The sequence below is a fragment of the Maniola jurtina genome, chromosome 5 (genome assembly GCF_905333055.1).
Source record: "Maniola jurtina chromosome 5, ilManJurt1.1, whole genome shotgun sequence".
NCBI classification, from domain to species: domain Eukaryota; kingdom Metazoa; phylum Arthropoda; class Insecta; order Lepidoptera; family Nymphalidae; genus Maniola; species Maniola jurtina.
The window spans coordinates 7,698,381-7,717,145 of NC_060033.1; the positions used below are offsets into that span (position 1 = coordinate 7,698,381).

The following is an 18,765-nucleotide window of genomic DNA, read 5'->3' on the forward strand; positions in this document are numbered from 1 at the left end:
CGTTAAAAAAAAACTCTCGTGTGAATGAGGCCTTAGAGTAAGTATGTCCGTAGGTAAGTATTACCACCCCAGAGCCAAAGAGGTCAAATTAAATGCAGTTTGTATATTGAATGAAAATTACTATCGGTGGGTAACATTATAAAAGAAATAATATTGTTTCTTCTTAACGATCTATATAACGAAATATTGTGATAATCACAATCCATAATAATATTATAAATGCGAAAGTGTGTCTGTCCGTGAAAAGGTAGCAGACAGACAGACAGACAACAAAGTGATCCTATAAGGGTTCCGTTTTTCCTTTTGAGGTACGGATCCCTAGAAAAGGTACAAAGCCTAAAGGTACAGTATATTTTTCCATATGACGTGATTTTTGCCGATAAAATACATATTTCTATAAGATAATTTTTATACTTTTCAAGAGTTTGCCGTCACAAAATTTTGGTATGTAAAGATTTTTTGGAAAACAACGGAAATTCAGACAGCAGAAACTCGCAATTATAGTATTTGCACTAAATACTTATATCACGCATAGGTGATTTCTTTTTATTTTCATCAAATAATTATATTCTCTAGTGTTTATCTAAGACATTAGATGATGTCTTCATCCTATCTTCTTTCGAAGTTTTTTGGTAATATTTGCAGCTATATAAATTCAAGGTTACTCATAATCACTATTGTCCTTTGTTAAGTCACGTTCATCTTTGTTGTACTATAGCTTTGTTTTCTTCTTCTTTGATAATAAAAAAGTTCTCTGAGCTGTCTGTTAATGTTTCCGTAAAAGTGTCAGTAATGGATTTATCGTCTTTAGTATTTACTGATACGATCGTCGGTGGTTTTAAATTTAGAACTTTAATCAAATCGCCATTTTCATTATGTAAATTGTCTATGCTTTCTGCAGATATTCTATTAATATGGTAAGTATTATTTTCAACTGTCACCATAGAGTCGTCGCTTTTAATATCCAAAACACTAATTAAAACATTTTCCGGTATTGCCCTTTCTGTAGATGAATCTTCGATATTAATAGTGTAATGTTGCGTGGAAATTTCATCGAACGTTGCTGCATTTTTGAAATCTGATTCTACATCATTTTCTTTTAACATTACAGAGGTCTCTGCTTTATTTATACTTCTTGTAGTTTGTTTATTTCTTTTTCCAAAATTAAACTGATTTTTTAGTATATCCCACAAGGAACTTTCATTAAGAGTTTTTGAATCTGTTTCATTATTACTACCAGCCCCTTTATTACTTGCACTTGATTGCTCTTCTTCATCATTTGAAGTATTTTTACTGCTGTTTTGTGGTAATGAAGTTAAATTTAGATAGATTCCTATTGTGAAAAAATCATTTGTAGTAGTTTCGATTTCATTTAAAGATTCGAGTGTTGTAGTTGCTTCAGTTGTACTAACTAAGGAATCGTTATACTCATTGTTATTTTCGAAATCAGCATCTATTGTTTCGTCATAATTTCTGTTAATTTGTTGTACATATTTTTTGATAATCGGTCCCAGTTTATTTTCAACGTAGTTATAAAGTTCATTACATTTGTCAAGTGAGTTAACATCGCTCGAACTTCCCCAAATAATTAGACCAGATGCATTTGTTTTCTTTAATGCTTCTAATACTGCTGTTACGTCTTCCTGAAAGTAGAAACAATATTATTGGTATTTATTTTAATCTAAACTACCTAATTATTACACCCCTAACGCGGCGAGTTAATAGACCAACCAGGGTCAGTTAATTAAACCAGGGTTTCACTCGGGTCCTGCTTACTAGAGGACTGGGTATCTATGTTATAGCAAAAGTGTACATAAAAGTTTCTAGACCCAACGCTTTGAGCTGCATGTTGATATATTTTTTTTATAGACGAGCGCTTGGCTGCAATCAGACCTATTAGCAACTCAAAAATAAGGTCAAAAAGCTCTTGTGCATATTCTCCGAAATATATCCTGTAGAATACCGATAGACAGGCAACTTTGTGCTGATGTCCCAAACTTTAAAGTTTAGAGTTCACCAGTGCTTCGTCACCAATACTTGGTACAGGGTAAGAAGCTGTTCTGGCGTAAAGTACCGCTTGACTTTGTTGAGGATCCAATGATATGCCAGTAAGATATCGTTTTGTCTGTTTTTTTCCTAACTTTGAATCGTCAGAAATATGTAAATAAAAAGCCCTCTTAGGTCTATGACCTCTTAATGTTATTTTACATTATTATAAAATGCATAATAGGTAGGTATATCCTTAAATGATAACATAACCAATTAAATAAATAATGGTGTACCTACTTACATATTATATTACATGCAATAAAGTAGGTAGGTACGAGTACCTACTTAGTAAATAATAACTTACAGAATAGGTAGTAGCTATATCTACTTATATTATTGAAAATTAAATGAAATTACTTGTTATGGAATAGTTATAATCTTATTATTAAGTAGGCTTATGGCATTCTAATAGTTAAATGGCAGTATCATCTCCACAGGTTTATATAAAAATCTTTACTTGAAAATGTCCAGTTAGTCAAAATAATGAGTTTGACGTGAGTTGCTCACAAATTAGGCGATACTCTGACTAGTAGTATTCAGCATATTCAGTAAGTATAACAATAACATGTACTCTTTGGAACCTACCTCACTCATAAAGCCGGCATCTCTATATCGATACCAGAAGTAAGGTAGCACTAACGACCCAGCTTTCTTCACTCTGTTGGCCTCAGTGATCCGGCCTCGAACGAGCGCCGCCAGCTGAGAGGTCGAGAGGTTCACAGAACTGTACACGGAGGGGTATAAGGCGGTGCTCTCCGCCCAAAGCCAATAGATTCTGGAATTGAAAATAAATTAACAGGGCTCTATCCGTCACTTACTCCATACAATCGTAGTTCCCATTTCATTTGAATATTAAGCAACCAAAGTCCATGAAATTTTGCAGACATAGTCTAGAAACTAATATCTGTGTCTGTGGTGTTTTAGATTTTTCTAAAAATATGTAGTTTTAAAATTACAGGGGCTCAAAGATTTGTATTTTTCTTTAAAAAAAGGCCCAACTTTGTGCTCGTTTTTCTAGACAACGAAGCAATTTAATGAAATTTGGAAAAACCACAGACCTAGAAAATTTAATGAATATTATGTAGTAAAAAAATTATCGTTATATATTTTATATTGTTATAATTATGTGGGAACTACGAAAACCAGAAATTACACCCAGAAATCTTGAAAATTTCGTGCTGTCTCGATTTGTGCAAGCGGGGTGGTGAAGTGCGGGGGACGACACGTGAAACTGACAGAAACTGACAGTCTAAACACACGGGCCACATTTAGACTGCACCCAACTCCAAACTTGTCGATAGGTCTAACTAAATACACTGGTACATTTAAACTTGCGTTAGACGTATGCGTTACCTACTCAGACGTTGCCTGTAGATAAAAATATGTCTCATGTTTGCTGGCAATAGCGCATGCATCAAACCCTGCAAGTTGCAACTCTCTTGCAACCTATTCCTCACGCAATACGCACAGCTTTAATATTATAATTTTTGACAATGTATACTATATGTAATGCCATATCACAGGTCACTCTCTGATTTATTGCTAACAATTTACTTCCAAATGCAAAGAAATCTAAGTGTGTTGAATTCACACTGCCCAATACCAGGACCTTAAATGACATAAATTCATTGATAAATAATCATATGTTGAAAATAAAGGAGAACCCCGTGTTTCTCGGTATAATGTTAGATGCAAAGCTTCTATGGAACACCCACATATCAACACTTGATGGTAAACTCAGCTCTGCTGCTTACACTGTTAGAAAAATTCGACAGGTACTGACGTGGAAACTGCAAAAATTGTATATTTTGCCTATTTTCACTGTATTATGTCTTACGGACTCTTGCTATGAGATAAAGCGGTAGATATTGAGAAAAAAATGTATTACAGAAAAGGACAGGACGTGCAATTTATAATTTAAAACCGCGCGCTGCCATACAATAAAAATATAAGGAAATAAGTACCTTATCTATTATCTTATAGTAGCTTCTAAATATATTTACAACTAGCTAATGTCCGCAGCTTTGCTCGCGTGGATTTAGGTTTTTAAAAATCCCGATCCTTTCATTTCCCAGAACAAAAGTTGCCTCTCCGTAATAGCCCGTCCCCGGGATGCAACTTGTTTCTGTATCACGTAAGAATATTTAAACGGATGATCCTTTTCAAATCCCGAGGGATCACCAGGATTTAGGAATGCAATTTCTTACAGCATCAGGGTTGAGGTCAACGACAAAGTGTTTACTTGGTATAGATACCTTCAATATCAATTAATAATCGACACTTTTTAAATCCCATTAGCTTTAGTAGTCAGGTCCCCTGCAACATCAGGGTTGAGGAGTTGGAATCCAAATTTTTTATTGAACAATGTCGCAAACTTTCTTTATCGATTAAAAAAACTACCCAAAATCACGCAGTTAGGTTACCTGCCAAATTTCATGGTTTTGAGTCAACGGGAAGTACCCTAGAGGTTTTCTTGACACACACGACAGACAGAGAGATAGACAACAAAGTGATCCTATAAGAGTTCCGTTTTTCATTTTGAGGTACGAAACCCTAGAAAACGTAGGAACGGCATTCCGAACCAGTGGTAAATTTTTCTGACCATCCAAAAACACTTTGAAGTTTACCTAAAAGTTTACAGGAATAAAAATTTATCATTGTATTCCATTCCATTTCATTCTATTCCATTCTCTTCAAAGATAAATAGATAATAAAAATATTTGTCACCGAAACAATAATTTACGATACATCGACCAATATCAATTTTACTGATGACAATCTGACTATTACCAAAGTGAACGACTACTATAATATCTATTATATACGACTTACATAATATGTATTATAAATTGTGTGCCGTTTGCATTCTCACTAGGTTCTCATTAAGTTTGTTTTATTTGGTTAAACTTTCTGGCATTTATATTGTTATGACGTTTAATTGGCAAACAGTCTGTTTATTGGCTGAAACTCAAAAATTCAGCCAATCACAACAAAGAAAATATTGTAATAATGATTGATGCAGCTTTCTGTAATTGAAAACAAAATATTTGACATTAACTTGAATGTGACAGTGTTTTCCGAATAGGGTTGCCAGAGGCCCTGTATTTTACTGGTTACCCCGTATTTCAGGATACAGAAACCTGTAATTGTGAAAATAAAATACGGGGCAAATAAAACTAAATATTTTTAGGGTTACGTAACTCAAAAGCAAAAAAGAACTCTTATAGGATCACTTCGTTGTCTGTCAGTTTTTCCGTCTGTCCGTCTGTCCATTTGTCCTTCTATCCGTCTGTCATGTGTTCATGAACAAATATTATTAGTATTTTCAATTTTCAAAGTAAGATAACTACATATATCAAGTGGGTTATCATATGAAAGGGCTTTACCTGTTCATTCTAAAACAGATTTTTATTTATTTTTATGCATATTTTTTTAATGCATAACAGTTTTTGATTTCTCGAGTAAAATGTCGGAAAAAATACCCGAATACGGAACCCTCGGTGCGTGGGTCTGACTCGCACTTGGCCGGTTTTTTACAAATTCAGCAGGAGCTGGCTGGCGAAATCGAACACTGACGTTATGTCCAGTAGAAAGAATATTTTCCTTTTGCGGCAATGCGTAGCCGAAACCCACTCGATATTGATCATGGTCGTAGCCAAGGCGGCGGGGCTTGGTTTGAGGATGTAAGCCTTTTTTTATACAAGTTAGCCCGTGACTTTAATCTTTTCTAGTGGTAAGCGATGATGCAGTCTAATTTCTTGGCCGTTAGGGCCATACTAACCATATAACTAGCCATGACCGAAGCCTCCCACCAGACCAGAAATTTTGAAATGGCGACTGCGCCTGGGAAGCCGTCAAAAACCTAAGCCTAAAATAATACTTACACTATTTCTTGCATTTGCTTACCAATTTTTTTTTGGAAATATATCAAACATTTCGCGCTCACTTCACTCGCACTTAGAATTTCTATTACTTGGTGTAAACCCCGCAATTTCGTTTGCATGAATTTAGATTTTTAAAAATTCCGTGGGGGATTTTCCGGGCTAAAAAGCCGCCTCAAAAAATGTCTGGGATGCAAGTTACCTCTGAATAGTAAGTACCAAAATTTTGGTAAAGAAGATGGGCCGTGAAAGGGTTACAAATAGATAGGCAAATAGATATACTGTCGTATTCGTAATATTTCCTTTCACTTTAATTTTTTCTGTATTGAACCAAAAACACTTGCGCTCACTGCGCTCGCGCTTTTTTATTGTTGTATTTTATCTCACTGTCAAATTGAAAGGCGAAATTCCACTAACCAGGTAATTAGCCCATAAAGTTGAGCGAATGTGTTTTTCCTCATGACAGGATTCAGTTCCGGCCCTAATAAAACCTCTCCCGCAATCGATTCCTGGCTACGGCCATAGTATTGATACTGTGAAGGTGGAATTACAAATTAAATGTAATTTTAAGTTGAAATGAGAAGATTGTATGCATGAAATGTATAACATTTTGCTTTACAACACTAAGAGTTTTTAAAAGCTATTTAAATAAATAAATCTTTTATTTAAAACCACATGCAAACACAGTTCACCAATCAAGACACGACAACATACAGAGAAAGAATACAAAACTTACAAATAAACTGAAATATCTAAATAGGCTTTCCATGCATTTCAGAGAGAACCACCGCCTATTTCTTCAAATACTTCAAATTTTCAAATTTCTTCAAATCTAAACCCCGTATTTTTGATGGTGGTAGCCTGTAAATCAAAAAGAGCCAGGTGGCAACCCTACGTCGACCTAGACAGAATGAAAAATTGTTTTCATTACTCGGTATGCCTACTGCCATAGTGTGACAGAAAGTGTGACGGTAGTTGTGACCTCTGATTGGCCGACTCTCTTTCACTATTTGCTAAAATTGATGATTGTAACAACAATTTTTTCTTTTTTGTAATCTAAAACAGAACACGGACGTCAAACAGGTTGACTAATTGCAATCATTTCTGACCGGCTAACATTGTTCCGCTAGTGGCTCAAACTCACTGTCGCAGCAAGAACATGGTAAATTCAGCCAATCACAGCAATTTGAAATTTGGTTATCACAAATGCACCGATCTAGGAACCGAGAATGCACGAACCAGGGCAGATAGAGATAAGAACAATAATATCATACGTAGGAAATCGACGGGGGATCGTTGGCAAGGATAGCCTTAAACGGAGTAATTACAACGTCGGTTGATATAACTAGCCACCGGTCAAAGTGATTTGGTGACTCAGTGATTATCACTAAATGAAAGACATCAAAACCATTTGATATTGGTGGTTCTACATAGCTGCTATAACTGAACGATATAAAAAAATCGTAGAAAACCTTTAATGGATTAAAAATAAACGTCACATGCTTGGTGGTTTTCATTCAGTGATGATCACTAAATTAGCGAATCACCCTGTAAAGCTAATTTCCGAAAAACTCCGTAAAGTTAAAGATGCGTGAACGAGATCGAACGCCGGACCCCCCGAATAAAATAACCACTAGGCTATCAACGCTCTTTTGTTGATTTTTGGTTCGATTGATTTGATTTTATAAAGATACGTAAAAGAATGTAGGTTTGCAACTTACTTATCATTTTCGCCTTTAACAAGATCTGAGCAATTCTCCATAGCGTTGTTGGCAATATTGAAACAGTAGGGGTACGCGTAGTAGCCCCAGATCGCGTTCGGCCTCATCTGCTTGGCTATAGACAGTGTTGTTTGCATGAATATTCTCGCGGCGTCTTCGAAACGTTTTGTTGCCTGGAAAGTCAAAAAATCCTTGATTAGATTCCAAGATGAAATTTGGAGGGCATACTTAGTTTCTAAATGTGTCCCATAATTTTTGGGGTTCCGTTCCTCAAAAGGAGAAACGGAACCCCTATAGGATCACTTTGTTGTCTGTCTGTCTGTCCGTCCGTCCGTCCGTCGTGACTGTCAAGAAAACCTATAGGGTACTTCCCGTTGACCTAGAATCATGAAAGACTGATAGGTAGGTCTCATAGAACAGGTAAAGCAAAAAATCCAAAAAATCACAAAAAAAATTTAAATGTGTTAATGAACAAATTTGGAATATTTTTAAAGTAAGATAACTATATCATGTGGGGTATCATATGAAAGGACTTTACTTGTACATTCTTAAAAAGATTTTTATTTATTTTTATGTATAAAAGTTTTTGATTTATTGTGCAAAATGTCGGAAAAATACCCGAGTACGGAACCCTCGGTGCTTGAGTCTGACTCGCACTTGACCGGTTTTAAGCGGTTACGCCACTTCACATGCACATGTCCATTAATTTGTCACGCCATAAACTCGTAGCCCTTTTAAACGTTTGTGCAGAGCAGTTATCGCAAAGCAAATCTGGTCGTCCCTAATTATGCAATCTGTGTAATCAGGGCAACGATGCCATCCATTTAGGTGTAATCACTCAGTGGGAATTTGTTTTAATTAAAACGAATGCCTTTTGCAATCTTGCCTTTTCATAACACCAGATGCTGAGATGCACATTCTTACAGAACGAAATTGTCAACAAGAATCACACTTCACACTTAATCACACTAATAATATAATATAGGCGAAATTTTGTGTATGTGTGTGTGTATGTTTGTTACTCCTTCACGCAAAAACTACTGGACGGATTCGGCTGAAATTTGGAATGGAGGTAGATATTATCCTGGATTAGCACATAGGCTACTTTTTATCCCGAAAAATCAAAGAGTTCCCACGGGACTTTTAAAAAACCTACATTCACGCGAACGAAGTCGCGGGCATCAGCTAGTATTTATTATAAAGGCGAAAGTTTGTGTGTATGTATGTTTGTTACTCCTTCACGCAAAAACTACTAGATGGATTTGGCTGAATTTGGAATGGAGGTAGATATTATCCTGGATTAGCACATAGGCTACTTTTTATCCCGAAAAATCAAAGAGTTCCCACGGGACTTTTAAAAAACCTACATTCACGCGAACGAAGTCGCGGGCATCAGCTAGTATTTATTATAAAGGCGAAAGTTTGTGTGTATGTATGTTTGTTACTCCTTCACGCAAAAACTACTAGATGGATTTGGCTGAATTTGGAATGGAGGTAGATATCATCCTGGATTAGCACATAGGCTACTTTTTATCCCGAAAAATCAAAGAGTTCCCACGGGATTTCGGAAAACCTAAACCACGCGGACCAAGTCGCGGGCATCAGCTAGTGTACATTATAACAAAAAACTTTTAGGTATATTGTGTACTGTATTTTGTGCAAAATAGTCGATATTTTTAACGTCTTGATCATGCGTGGTGACTGATTTATTTGACTGTTGACAGTTTATGACCCAAAAGGTACTGAAAACCAATGCTGAAAGGAATTTCGAATTCTAAATTCTCTCCTTCTTTTATTATAAGAGAATTATTTTTTAATAGGGATTAAAATAAACTGTCCGTATTTTCTTTTCCCAAAAAAGAAAACTCCTGGAATACCAGGAGTTTTCTTTGCATCATTCCTTAGAGTAATAACTCTAAGGAATGATGCAGACTAAAAAAGGGCGCCTGAGACTAAGATTAAAAAGCCTATTCAGTCAAAGATTTTAAGATAACTTAGCATTTAAGATTTAGCATCGAGAGTTACATTTTGTTACCGTGGAGACCCTGGGGCCATGGAGTCTTAGTGCTAAAAAAATTTACGAGACATTTCTAGCCTCATCTTGTGACAGAAGGGCTTCGGTTCATTTTTAATAGCGCAACGGATCCATTGAACGGATTTCCAGCGCGGCAATGCAGCCAGTATTCTTGGCACCATTCCACGTGGGCATGATTTGAACGTACAGTAATTAGATAAGACTTTAAGTTTTATTGTACTATTTTCAATAAAACAGTAAAAAAAAAAGAAAATAAGTACATTATATATTATGTATTTTCCATATCTATGGTATTTTCTATTTCTCTTCGAAGCCAGGGAGATTATTGACAAATTGCAAGCGCAAAGCAAAATTAAGATAGGTATGGTATGGTGGTAATAGTATGGTATGGTATGGTATGGTATGGTATGGTATGGTATGGTATGGTATTGTATGGTATGGTATGGTATGGTGTGGTACTTACTTCCATCTTTTGCCATGCAGCAGGCCACCACCAATGTTTCTTCCTCTCAATACTCATTGATAAGTCCACGTACGGCGTCAGAGTGCCGAATTGCTGGCGAAATATCGGACGCCAGGACTCGAAATCAATTACACCGACACCTGAAGTTACAAACCGTTCTTATAAATCGACAGTTATTAAAAAAATTAATCATAGCGAGCAAAAGAGCAGGCGGGTCACCTGATGTTAAGTGATTACCGCCGTCCATGAAGATTTGTAGCACCAGAAATACCGGCCGATGCGTTTCCTGCCCCATCTAACATTTTATCACCTTCAAGGCAATGCAAGGCCTAGAAGACGTCCTTGTTCATAAGTACCTACTTTAGCGATAACATAATTATAGGTAGGTAAATGTTATCGTTAAAGTGCGTGAACCAGTCAGAGTTTAGATTAACTAATAAATCTCAATTCTATCTGGATGAGTCCGGTAAGGTGCGAAACGCAAGCCTAACCTATCTTAAAAAAACGGTTCTAGTGCGAGTCGGACTTGCATACGAAGGGTCCCGTATCACCGTACAAGTTATACTTCACACTTTTATAATCGAGACGCACGGAGTTCGTCAGGGCAGTTCCGGCCTAAGCATGCAGTGCGTATAATATAGAACACTGCAAGTTAATGATAGATTGCGCGGTGCGCCATCTACTTATGTATATTACGATGTAGTAAAACGACTTTTTCGTGAACAAATTATAATTTTTTTATTGAACCACAAATTCATGGTTTTCGTTTTTCCCTTTACTTGTGCTATAAGACACCTGCCAAATTCCATAAATTCTACAATTAATTCATGATTCTAGGTCAACGGGAAGTACTCTATAGGTTTTCTTGACAGACACTACAGACAGACGTACAAACGAACAGACGGACGGATGGATGGACAGACAACAAAGTAATCCTATAAGGGTTCCTTGTTCCCTAAAAAGGCAGTCTGCGCATTTATATCTGAAAGTGCTTAATTAAAAACGTTTCGTTTTAAAAACTTTCTACCAATTTGTAAAGTCAGCTTATTGATTTAGAAAGCTATTGGTTTTTCATCCAAGTCTAGAATCTCAGCTAAAATCTAATTTGTGGTTCATGTCAAGAAACTTAATACTGGTGTATATTGCAGATTTTTTTATTAATCTTTAAAATAGTCAAATGAAAATAGGAAATGAGAACTTACCACTGAAATTTGGATTGGGTATCGATTTGTTCAGGCTCTCTCTAAATGCGGTCAAGTGCAACTCCAAATTCCCCTGCTGGGGCACCCCACCATTTCTGTATCTATACTTTCCACTAGCACCCTTAAATATAGCTGGAAATACACCTGGGTCATACATTATTGTAACTCTTCCGCCTTCGAAGCTATCATCTTGGTTTTGGATGATGCCGAACTCTGCCAGGTTGTCAAACGTCACTTTTCTGCTCCTGCACTGCCCGGTTGGCACATTCCAGTAAACTTTGAAGGGAGTGTTGTAATCCTTCGCGATTTCCGCCTCTGGCATTTCTATGATGTAGTAATTGTTGCTGAAATTAATGAAAAAAATATTTGTGTAAACTTCAAGAAAGCTGCTCGACTTTGTCGCAACTGAAGAATATCCTAAATTTTTTCAGTAGTCTTAAGTTTATTTATTATAAGTTATTTATAAGTAGATACTTCTTATTTTTTAATAAAATATTACAATAAAACTTAAAGCTAGCCTTAACTAATTACTATAAAAATCATGCCCGCGTGGAATGGTGCCAAGAATACTGGCTGCATTTCCGCGCTGGACAGCCAGGCTGATCCGTTGCGCAAAAAAAAGTAAATCCTTAATTTTACAACTACCTAAATAAGTAATTTTCTTTATAGTCGCATTTCCTCATTGCTGAAGGTCGTGACCTATTTCCACTAATCACATAATGGTAGGAGTCCTCTTGGAAAAATAATGCAGTGGATTTTCTGATCCTTCCGCATACAGCTTGACAAGAGAACGGGATGGCGACTCTGGTTTTACGGTCATTATCAGATGTTAGTGATAATAACCAGGACCGAAAAATGTAGATAAATAAGTCACTATTACTAAAGGGTGTGCGTCGGGGTTAAAATATAAGTCAACATACTGTTTATTAGTATCTAAATAGGTACAGATTTCCGCTTCAACGGTTCATAAACACTGTAGACAAGTCCAACCTTGACATTGTATCTCAAGACTATAATAATATTATGTAGAGTTCAATGGCCATATTATTACATCATGACGTTGAGCTTGGGTTACTACGTAATCAATAATGAAAGTAGGTACTTTTCATATATAATCTGAGTTCGGACTAAAATTATAAGCAAAAGCATTTTTTTCGATTTGTTTTTATATATAAAACGCGGCATCGGTATAGAACCCAATCGCATTTAAATTCGTTCAGTAGCAATGTGATGCGCTAACAAACAGACGAAAAAAATACTGCTTTTCTTTAAACTTTTTCTTCACTCGGATTAAAGTTTTCAAATTATGTTACCAAATAAAGCATATTCGTCCAGTTACAGTGTTATAAGTATGACGTGTGTGTCTTGTGTCTGTGTATCTTTGTATCTGTCTGTGGCATCGTAGCTCCTAAACTAATGACCCAATTTTAATTTAGTTTTTTTTTGTTTGAAAAGTGGCTTGCTCGAGAGTGTTTTTGGCTATAATCCAAGAAAATCGGTTCAGCCGTTTGAAAGTTATCAGCTTTTATAGTAATTCTGGTTGTTGTAACAGCTTCGCTTGTCTGGGGTGTTATAAATTTTTAATTTATACTTGTTGAAGATCTTGACAATCGTCTCAATCTGCAGATTATATCATACATGTAATCTATGTGCATTGTGTTTTCAGGTTTTTCGTTTGAGGGATTTGAACTGTGCCTCAGTTTTTACAAATCACTAGCTAACAACAATAATGTATTATATTCTGGATTCTATTAGCTAGATATGTTAGCCTACTATTGAAGTATTGATATCATTTAAATAGACTATTAAGTGTGTGATGATATCATACATAGATTATGTTGATAATTTATTCATCTTCATATTTCCTTGTAATCGACGAGGACAGCTAAGCACAATATTATAGTATGTATAATGTATGTACATTTTCCATTTGACATTTGACAAGTGTAAATTAAAAATTTATAACACCCCCGACAAGTGAAGGTTACAGTAACTAGAAAAGAGCTGATAACTTTCAAACGGCTGAACCGTTTTTCTTGGATTATAGCTAAGAACACTCTCGATCAAGCCACCTTTCAAACAAAAAAAAACTAAATTGAAATCGGTTCATTACTTTAGGAGCTACGATGCCACAGACGTCAAACTTATAACACCCCTCTTTTTGGGTCGAGGGTTAATAAACTGGTGCTCCTAGCATTTGCATACGTGCCAAAAATTTTGTAATAGTTTAGGGCCATAGCAGACAATATACTTTTAGAATCAATGATCGGCGAATTTGCGTTGCATTGATGCTGCATCGTTTTTGACGACTTTCTATGTTAGATCGCTGTATTGAAATTGCGCGTTTGTTTCGATTTTGCAACGCGTTTTGGCGACTTTCCTCGTTCGATCGCTGATGCACTCAAATCGCGCGTTTTTGTGTTTGTTTCGATGCTGAATCGCGATTTGACGACTTTCTGCATTCCATCGCTATAATGAAATCCATACTAATATTATAAATGCGGAAGTGTGTCTGTCTGTCTGTCTGTCTGTCTGTCTGTCTGTCTGCTACGTTTTCACGGTCCAACCACTGAACCGATTTTGATGAAATTTGGTATAGACATGGGCTACATCCCGTGGAAGGACATAGGCTACTTTTTATCCCGGAAAATAAAAGAGTTCCTGCGGAATTTTTAAAAACCAAAAACCACGCGGGCGAAGCCGCGGGCATTCTCTAGTAATAAATAAAATTGCTTTGATCGCAGCGACTAAAGATTGTATGAGTGTGGAGTGTCGAGCATTCAATTGCCGCAGCGAGTTTCTGAAAAGCAACTAATTCGCCGACCGATGATGCTAAAAGCATCGTGTCAGCACTCTGCTAAAAATCAAAGTACATCCTGACCTCATGTAAACACAAGCATCCATTAACTATTTTGGGATTCGATTTCTGGTGAGATTAATTTGGCGAAAAAGGTTTATTTGGATTCATTGCAATGTCTATAATATAGGTAGGCTAGGCTAGGTATAATATGCTGGAAGTTGGAACGGCTGTGATAATCAGAAGGTACAATACGTTCAAGATAAGTAGGTACCACTTATTATAATATCTCTTATATGGAATAAACTACTTTTAAAAAGGTAGGTATTATTTATTTTATTTTTATTGAAAGAACTTTAATACTTGAATGGAATTAAACAAATCGTGCCTCACCTACGCTGATAAGAAATGTCATCGCAATTTAGTTCGTTATTTTATAGTTAAAAATGTCGTATTTTTTTTAATGTATGCACGTGTACCTAGAAAATAAATATTTATATTGATATCTGAATGTCTATGAAATATAGGGCACGGTTGTACATGGTGGAAATCTGATAAAACGAATGAAGACGTGTGAACATTAAATTCCCGAGCTTTGATGGCTGTCGTTGTGCTTTTATCACGACATTTTTAAATCAGGTGAAGATAAACTTAATAAGTAGCGTTGTAGGAGGACGAAACCTTATCTGTTATTTAAAGGAAGTGCTACAAGTATGATAATTGAGTAACTAGGTACCTTGGTGGGTTCTTGCTGTGAGCTTTTAACATAAACTTAACTTAACTTTTAACATTAGTCTACCAAGTTAATTCACTCTACCTGACTGACTAATACATTACTGTTGAATTTGTACGATAAATGATATTATGTTTATAAAGCTATGATAATAGCATAAATATAACTTTATTATTTTTAAATTAATAGAGTAGGTAGTAGGTACCCATATAAATGAAAAAAAAAGTTAGTTAGTGTTAACTGACCTTTGATCACATTATAATGACTTAGGAACCACAGGACCAATATATATATATATATATATAGATTATAATAACCAAAATATTAATAGAGCACAAATAAAAATATTCCAACCTAAATATTTTCGAGACAATGAGATGAGAGAAAAAAATTTCATAATAATTAGGTACAACAAGCTATTTATATTTTATAAAGAGCTCTTTGTTGGCACATGATTTATACCAGAAAGTGAATAACCGAGGAGCCCTTTGTGAACATCGGATAAGTAGGTACTTCCTCTTTCGTACGAATTGAGAAAAGTGGAGACAAATATTACGCGGGACGAAAAATAAACACGTTTTGAAATAAACACGTTCATACGACAATTGCAACAATATGATAAGAAGAGACCGTCCAGAAAAAAGAAACGATTGTTTCCCTTGAGTTTAATTTCTCGGAATTTTTAGAAGACAAGGTGGTGAGCGCTGTGGTTTTATAAGTGGGAGGTCTTAGGTTCGATTCCGTTTCGGGTCTATTAGAGAATTTTAAAGTGGCTCCAAAGATTTCAAAACATTATCGTTGTTGTATGTCCTGCCATCAGTGTGCTTTCCGGTGGTGGCTGTTCTAGCTCCTTGGGACCCCAATCGAACCTCGGTTTTTCGAATTATGTGCCCTGCAAATTGCCACTTCAGCTTCTCAAGTCCCAACCAGATGAGTTATGTCGGTTCCTCTGGTTCACCTGCGGATCTCCTCATTTCTGATTTGATGAAACTCTAGCATAGATCTTTTTATGAGTGGCGTATAATGGAAATCCGCTCGGTATCTCGGTCGATGATAATGATTGCTGTATGTTAGCCCAAATTATATATTCCATGGTTTCCAAATGTGAATAAACTACCAACAAACGCAACCCCGGCGTCATCCTTCGAAACTAACCTTGTTGTTTCTTGAAATTTATTATTTTTACTTCCGATTTCTCGAACTAAAAACGTGTTTTAAACGAGTTTTTAATTAGAAAACGTCGTGTTATCTACGAAACAGATTAAGTATTAGAATCTCTAAAATTAATGTTCGTCTGTCTGTTCGCCTCCGAAACGATTAGTCACAAAATGAGAAAGGAAAGAAAGTTGAAAGTCATTAACTTAGTTATTTTTTTTTTAATTTTAAGAGTGCAACGATTGACGGTATTACGTAAAGATGCATTCTATAGAGCCTCCAAATGCTCTATTATTGATTTACTGCATCCCTATTAGATGACTTTGCTGGGTATAAAGGGGTTCTATTTTTTTTACACAGAAGAATAAAATAGTACCTAAGTTCTCGGACTTTATAATAGAAAATAGTTTTTTAGAGTTTTCGTCACGGAATTCTTAATAATGTAATGACATGGTAACTATTTACCTATTTGCTGTCCTGCAGGATAGCGTGTCGCAGATTTAAATATATTTAAATAAGGGCTACCATGACTTTAGCATACAAAACAATATAAATTAAACTATAACGGTATGCAAACACGTCTGTTTTTATTGTTTTTATTAGTCATGTATATATTACGCGCAGAGATAAGCTTATTGCTCTATCACTTCTATCTATATTCAGTGGTTTTAGGCCTAATTTGACCACTGCTTGATAGTGGCTTTATATGAGAGGTTTCGGCCGCGGTTAGTAACCAACTTTATATTATGGATAGCAACGCATTGATATCAATTAGAAGTGTCTGTATGTAGTGTCATAGGTACTTTTATGTGTTATGTCATGTAAAGAGCCCTAGCACACTGCGATGCCATGGCGAAGACACTGGCTAGGTTACGTAGCCATGGCTACCTCTGGCTATCTACCGTAGGCAAATGAGGTTGCCAAATAAGTAGCGTAACCACTCAACAGTAGAGACAATAAACACGGGGGCGTCCGTACTTGCAATCAGTTGGCCACCAAGTAAGGGAGACGTAAGTAACTTATTTGTACACAAAATACTGGCGACTTAGCTACGCGTCGCCAAGTCTCTAGAGTATCCAGTCCCCACGTAGGGGCTTGGCTTCCAAATTGGCGACGTCACCAGACCGTAGCCAAATTAACTGTCATACATTTCAATACGATTGTTTGGATACGTAGCCGGCGACGCCGCTATGGCATCCTAGTGTGTTAGCGCTCTTAGGTAGGTGTTATTAATGAGTCACGAGGTCATACGTAATTACGTTTAGGCAATAGAAAACGGACGCCATACTATTTGTGTTTAATACAATAATACAGCTGACTGGGCACCACTATGTCATTGAGGCATTCGTACTGACTAACATGATAGTAAACGTGTTACATATGGATTTGTTGTTTTGCTGACGAACGATATTGTTGTTATGTTATGTGACACCTTTGAGACACCAACAACTAAAACATAACAAATTTAAGAAGATGTTTTTTTTTAAAATGAATAAAACCGTTACCTGCCCTACCTACCTAACTAATTTTTGCCTAAATAATTACGCAAATTAAAACAAAAATAGATCGCGCAAACGTTGCCTATAACAACCTGTATTCCAATAATTGAACAATTCAAAAATTTTGTACCTACTGGCGAAAATTCAGTCATAGTACAAAATTTGTAAAAAGTGAACTGAACATTTTATAAGGCCAAAAGTAGTGCTACTGGGATACCTTTTACTATGTTCCCTATAGTACTTAGTTTAGCAGTTAGCATTACTTTTTGACCTGTTGTTTTATTGTAGTTTAAACATTATTTATTTTACATCCGATTTAGTACTGTGATAAGATTTAAATCTACACTTTTTACTATCGCTGCCTTAAAAGCTCTTGTAGAATTTAGGAAACGCTTCCCATACAGGAGTAAAAATAAAATTCAAACAATCAACAAACTAAAGAAATCCACGCTTACAACAAAGCTTCTAAATACATAGTTAGTTACCTATCCAGATTAATATTTTACTACTAAGCTTTGAAGTACATTTTTATAAAATAATAAATTCAATTTTATCGATTTAAGTAAATAAATAAATATTTAAATTTACCTAACATAATCGCATCTCACCGTACAGCACACCAAAACAAAGAATAAAAATAATAACATCGTAAAAAAAACCAAAAAAAAAACACTTAAATTCAACAAAAGAGGAAAGATAGTTTTTTAAACATCGACTTGTGTTTCACTGTAATTATATTTTAATTAATAATTTATAATTCATAACAATTAGGCATTAATTTTTAGTCTTTACTGTAGTGAAAATTACGCGAATTTCCCGCCATTTATAAAATTCGAACGCTGCGTGTATCGAGCTCGCTTGTTCACGACTACAACGGTTCAGACTATCCGCATTGCAATAAATACTCCGTGCAGGCTTCATACTACAAGAGTCTACATACTATCATTTTTCATTTACAAGAAACCGACGTGATGTGAATTATTTGCATTGTAAAATGTTTAATGTGTACCGAGCTTTTTATGATATAAATCTTTTTTAGTACTGGACTCACGTGGAATCATAATGGTCTTTTAAGTAATGTCAATAGACATCGTTAAATAACAAATGAGTCTGACGGGCGCGGAGGCTTGTAAGATCTATTTTTACCCGACTTGAGCAAAGCCAAAACGAAGGGTTATGATTTCAGCAATGTATGTATCTATATAGGTATGTTGTATGGGTGCTTATCAG

General features: G+C 35.8%; 2 protein-coding genes across 4 annotated transcripts in view; both read right to left on the bottom strand.

The window, feature by feature from the left end:
* LOC123865223 (hyaluronidase A-like) lies at nt 1-18,403 on the bottom strand. 3 transcript variants are annotated; one of them, XM_045906106.1, is made up of 7 exons: nt 18,124-18,403; nt 11,352-11,695; nt 10,150-10,289; nt 7,652-7,824; nt 2,635-2,824; nt 922-1,643; nt 1-840 (listed from the first exon to the last, which is right to left on the bottom strand). In XM_045906106.1, exons 1-7 carry the CDS (start codon nt 18,180-18,182, stop codon nt 699-701), a joined length of 1,770 nt encoding a protein of 589 aa, XP_045762062.1. In that variant the 5' UTR covers nt 18,183-18,403; the 3' UTR covers nt 1-698. The 3 variants fall into 3 exon arrangements, with proteins under 3 accessions (XP_045762062.1, XP_045762060.1, XP_045762061.1); XM_045906104.1 differs by having other exon boundaries at nt 1-1,643; XM_045906105.1 differs by having other exon boundaries at nt 1-1,639; nt 2,631-2,824.
* LOC123865222 overlaps nt 7,394-18,765 on the bottom strand; it is a 21,195-nt gene continuing 9,823 nt past the window's right edge. Inside the window, exon 3 of the mRNA XM_045906103.1 lies at nt 7,394-7,432. The gene's annotated coding sequence lies outside the window, so the exon portion shown is untranslated. The remainder of the gene's footprint in view (nt 7,433-18,765) is intronic.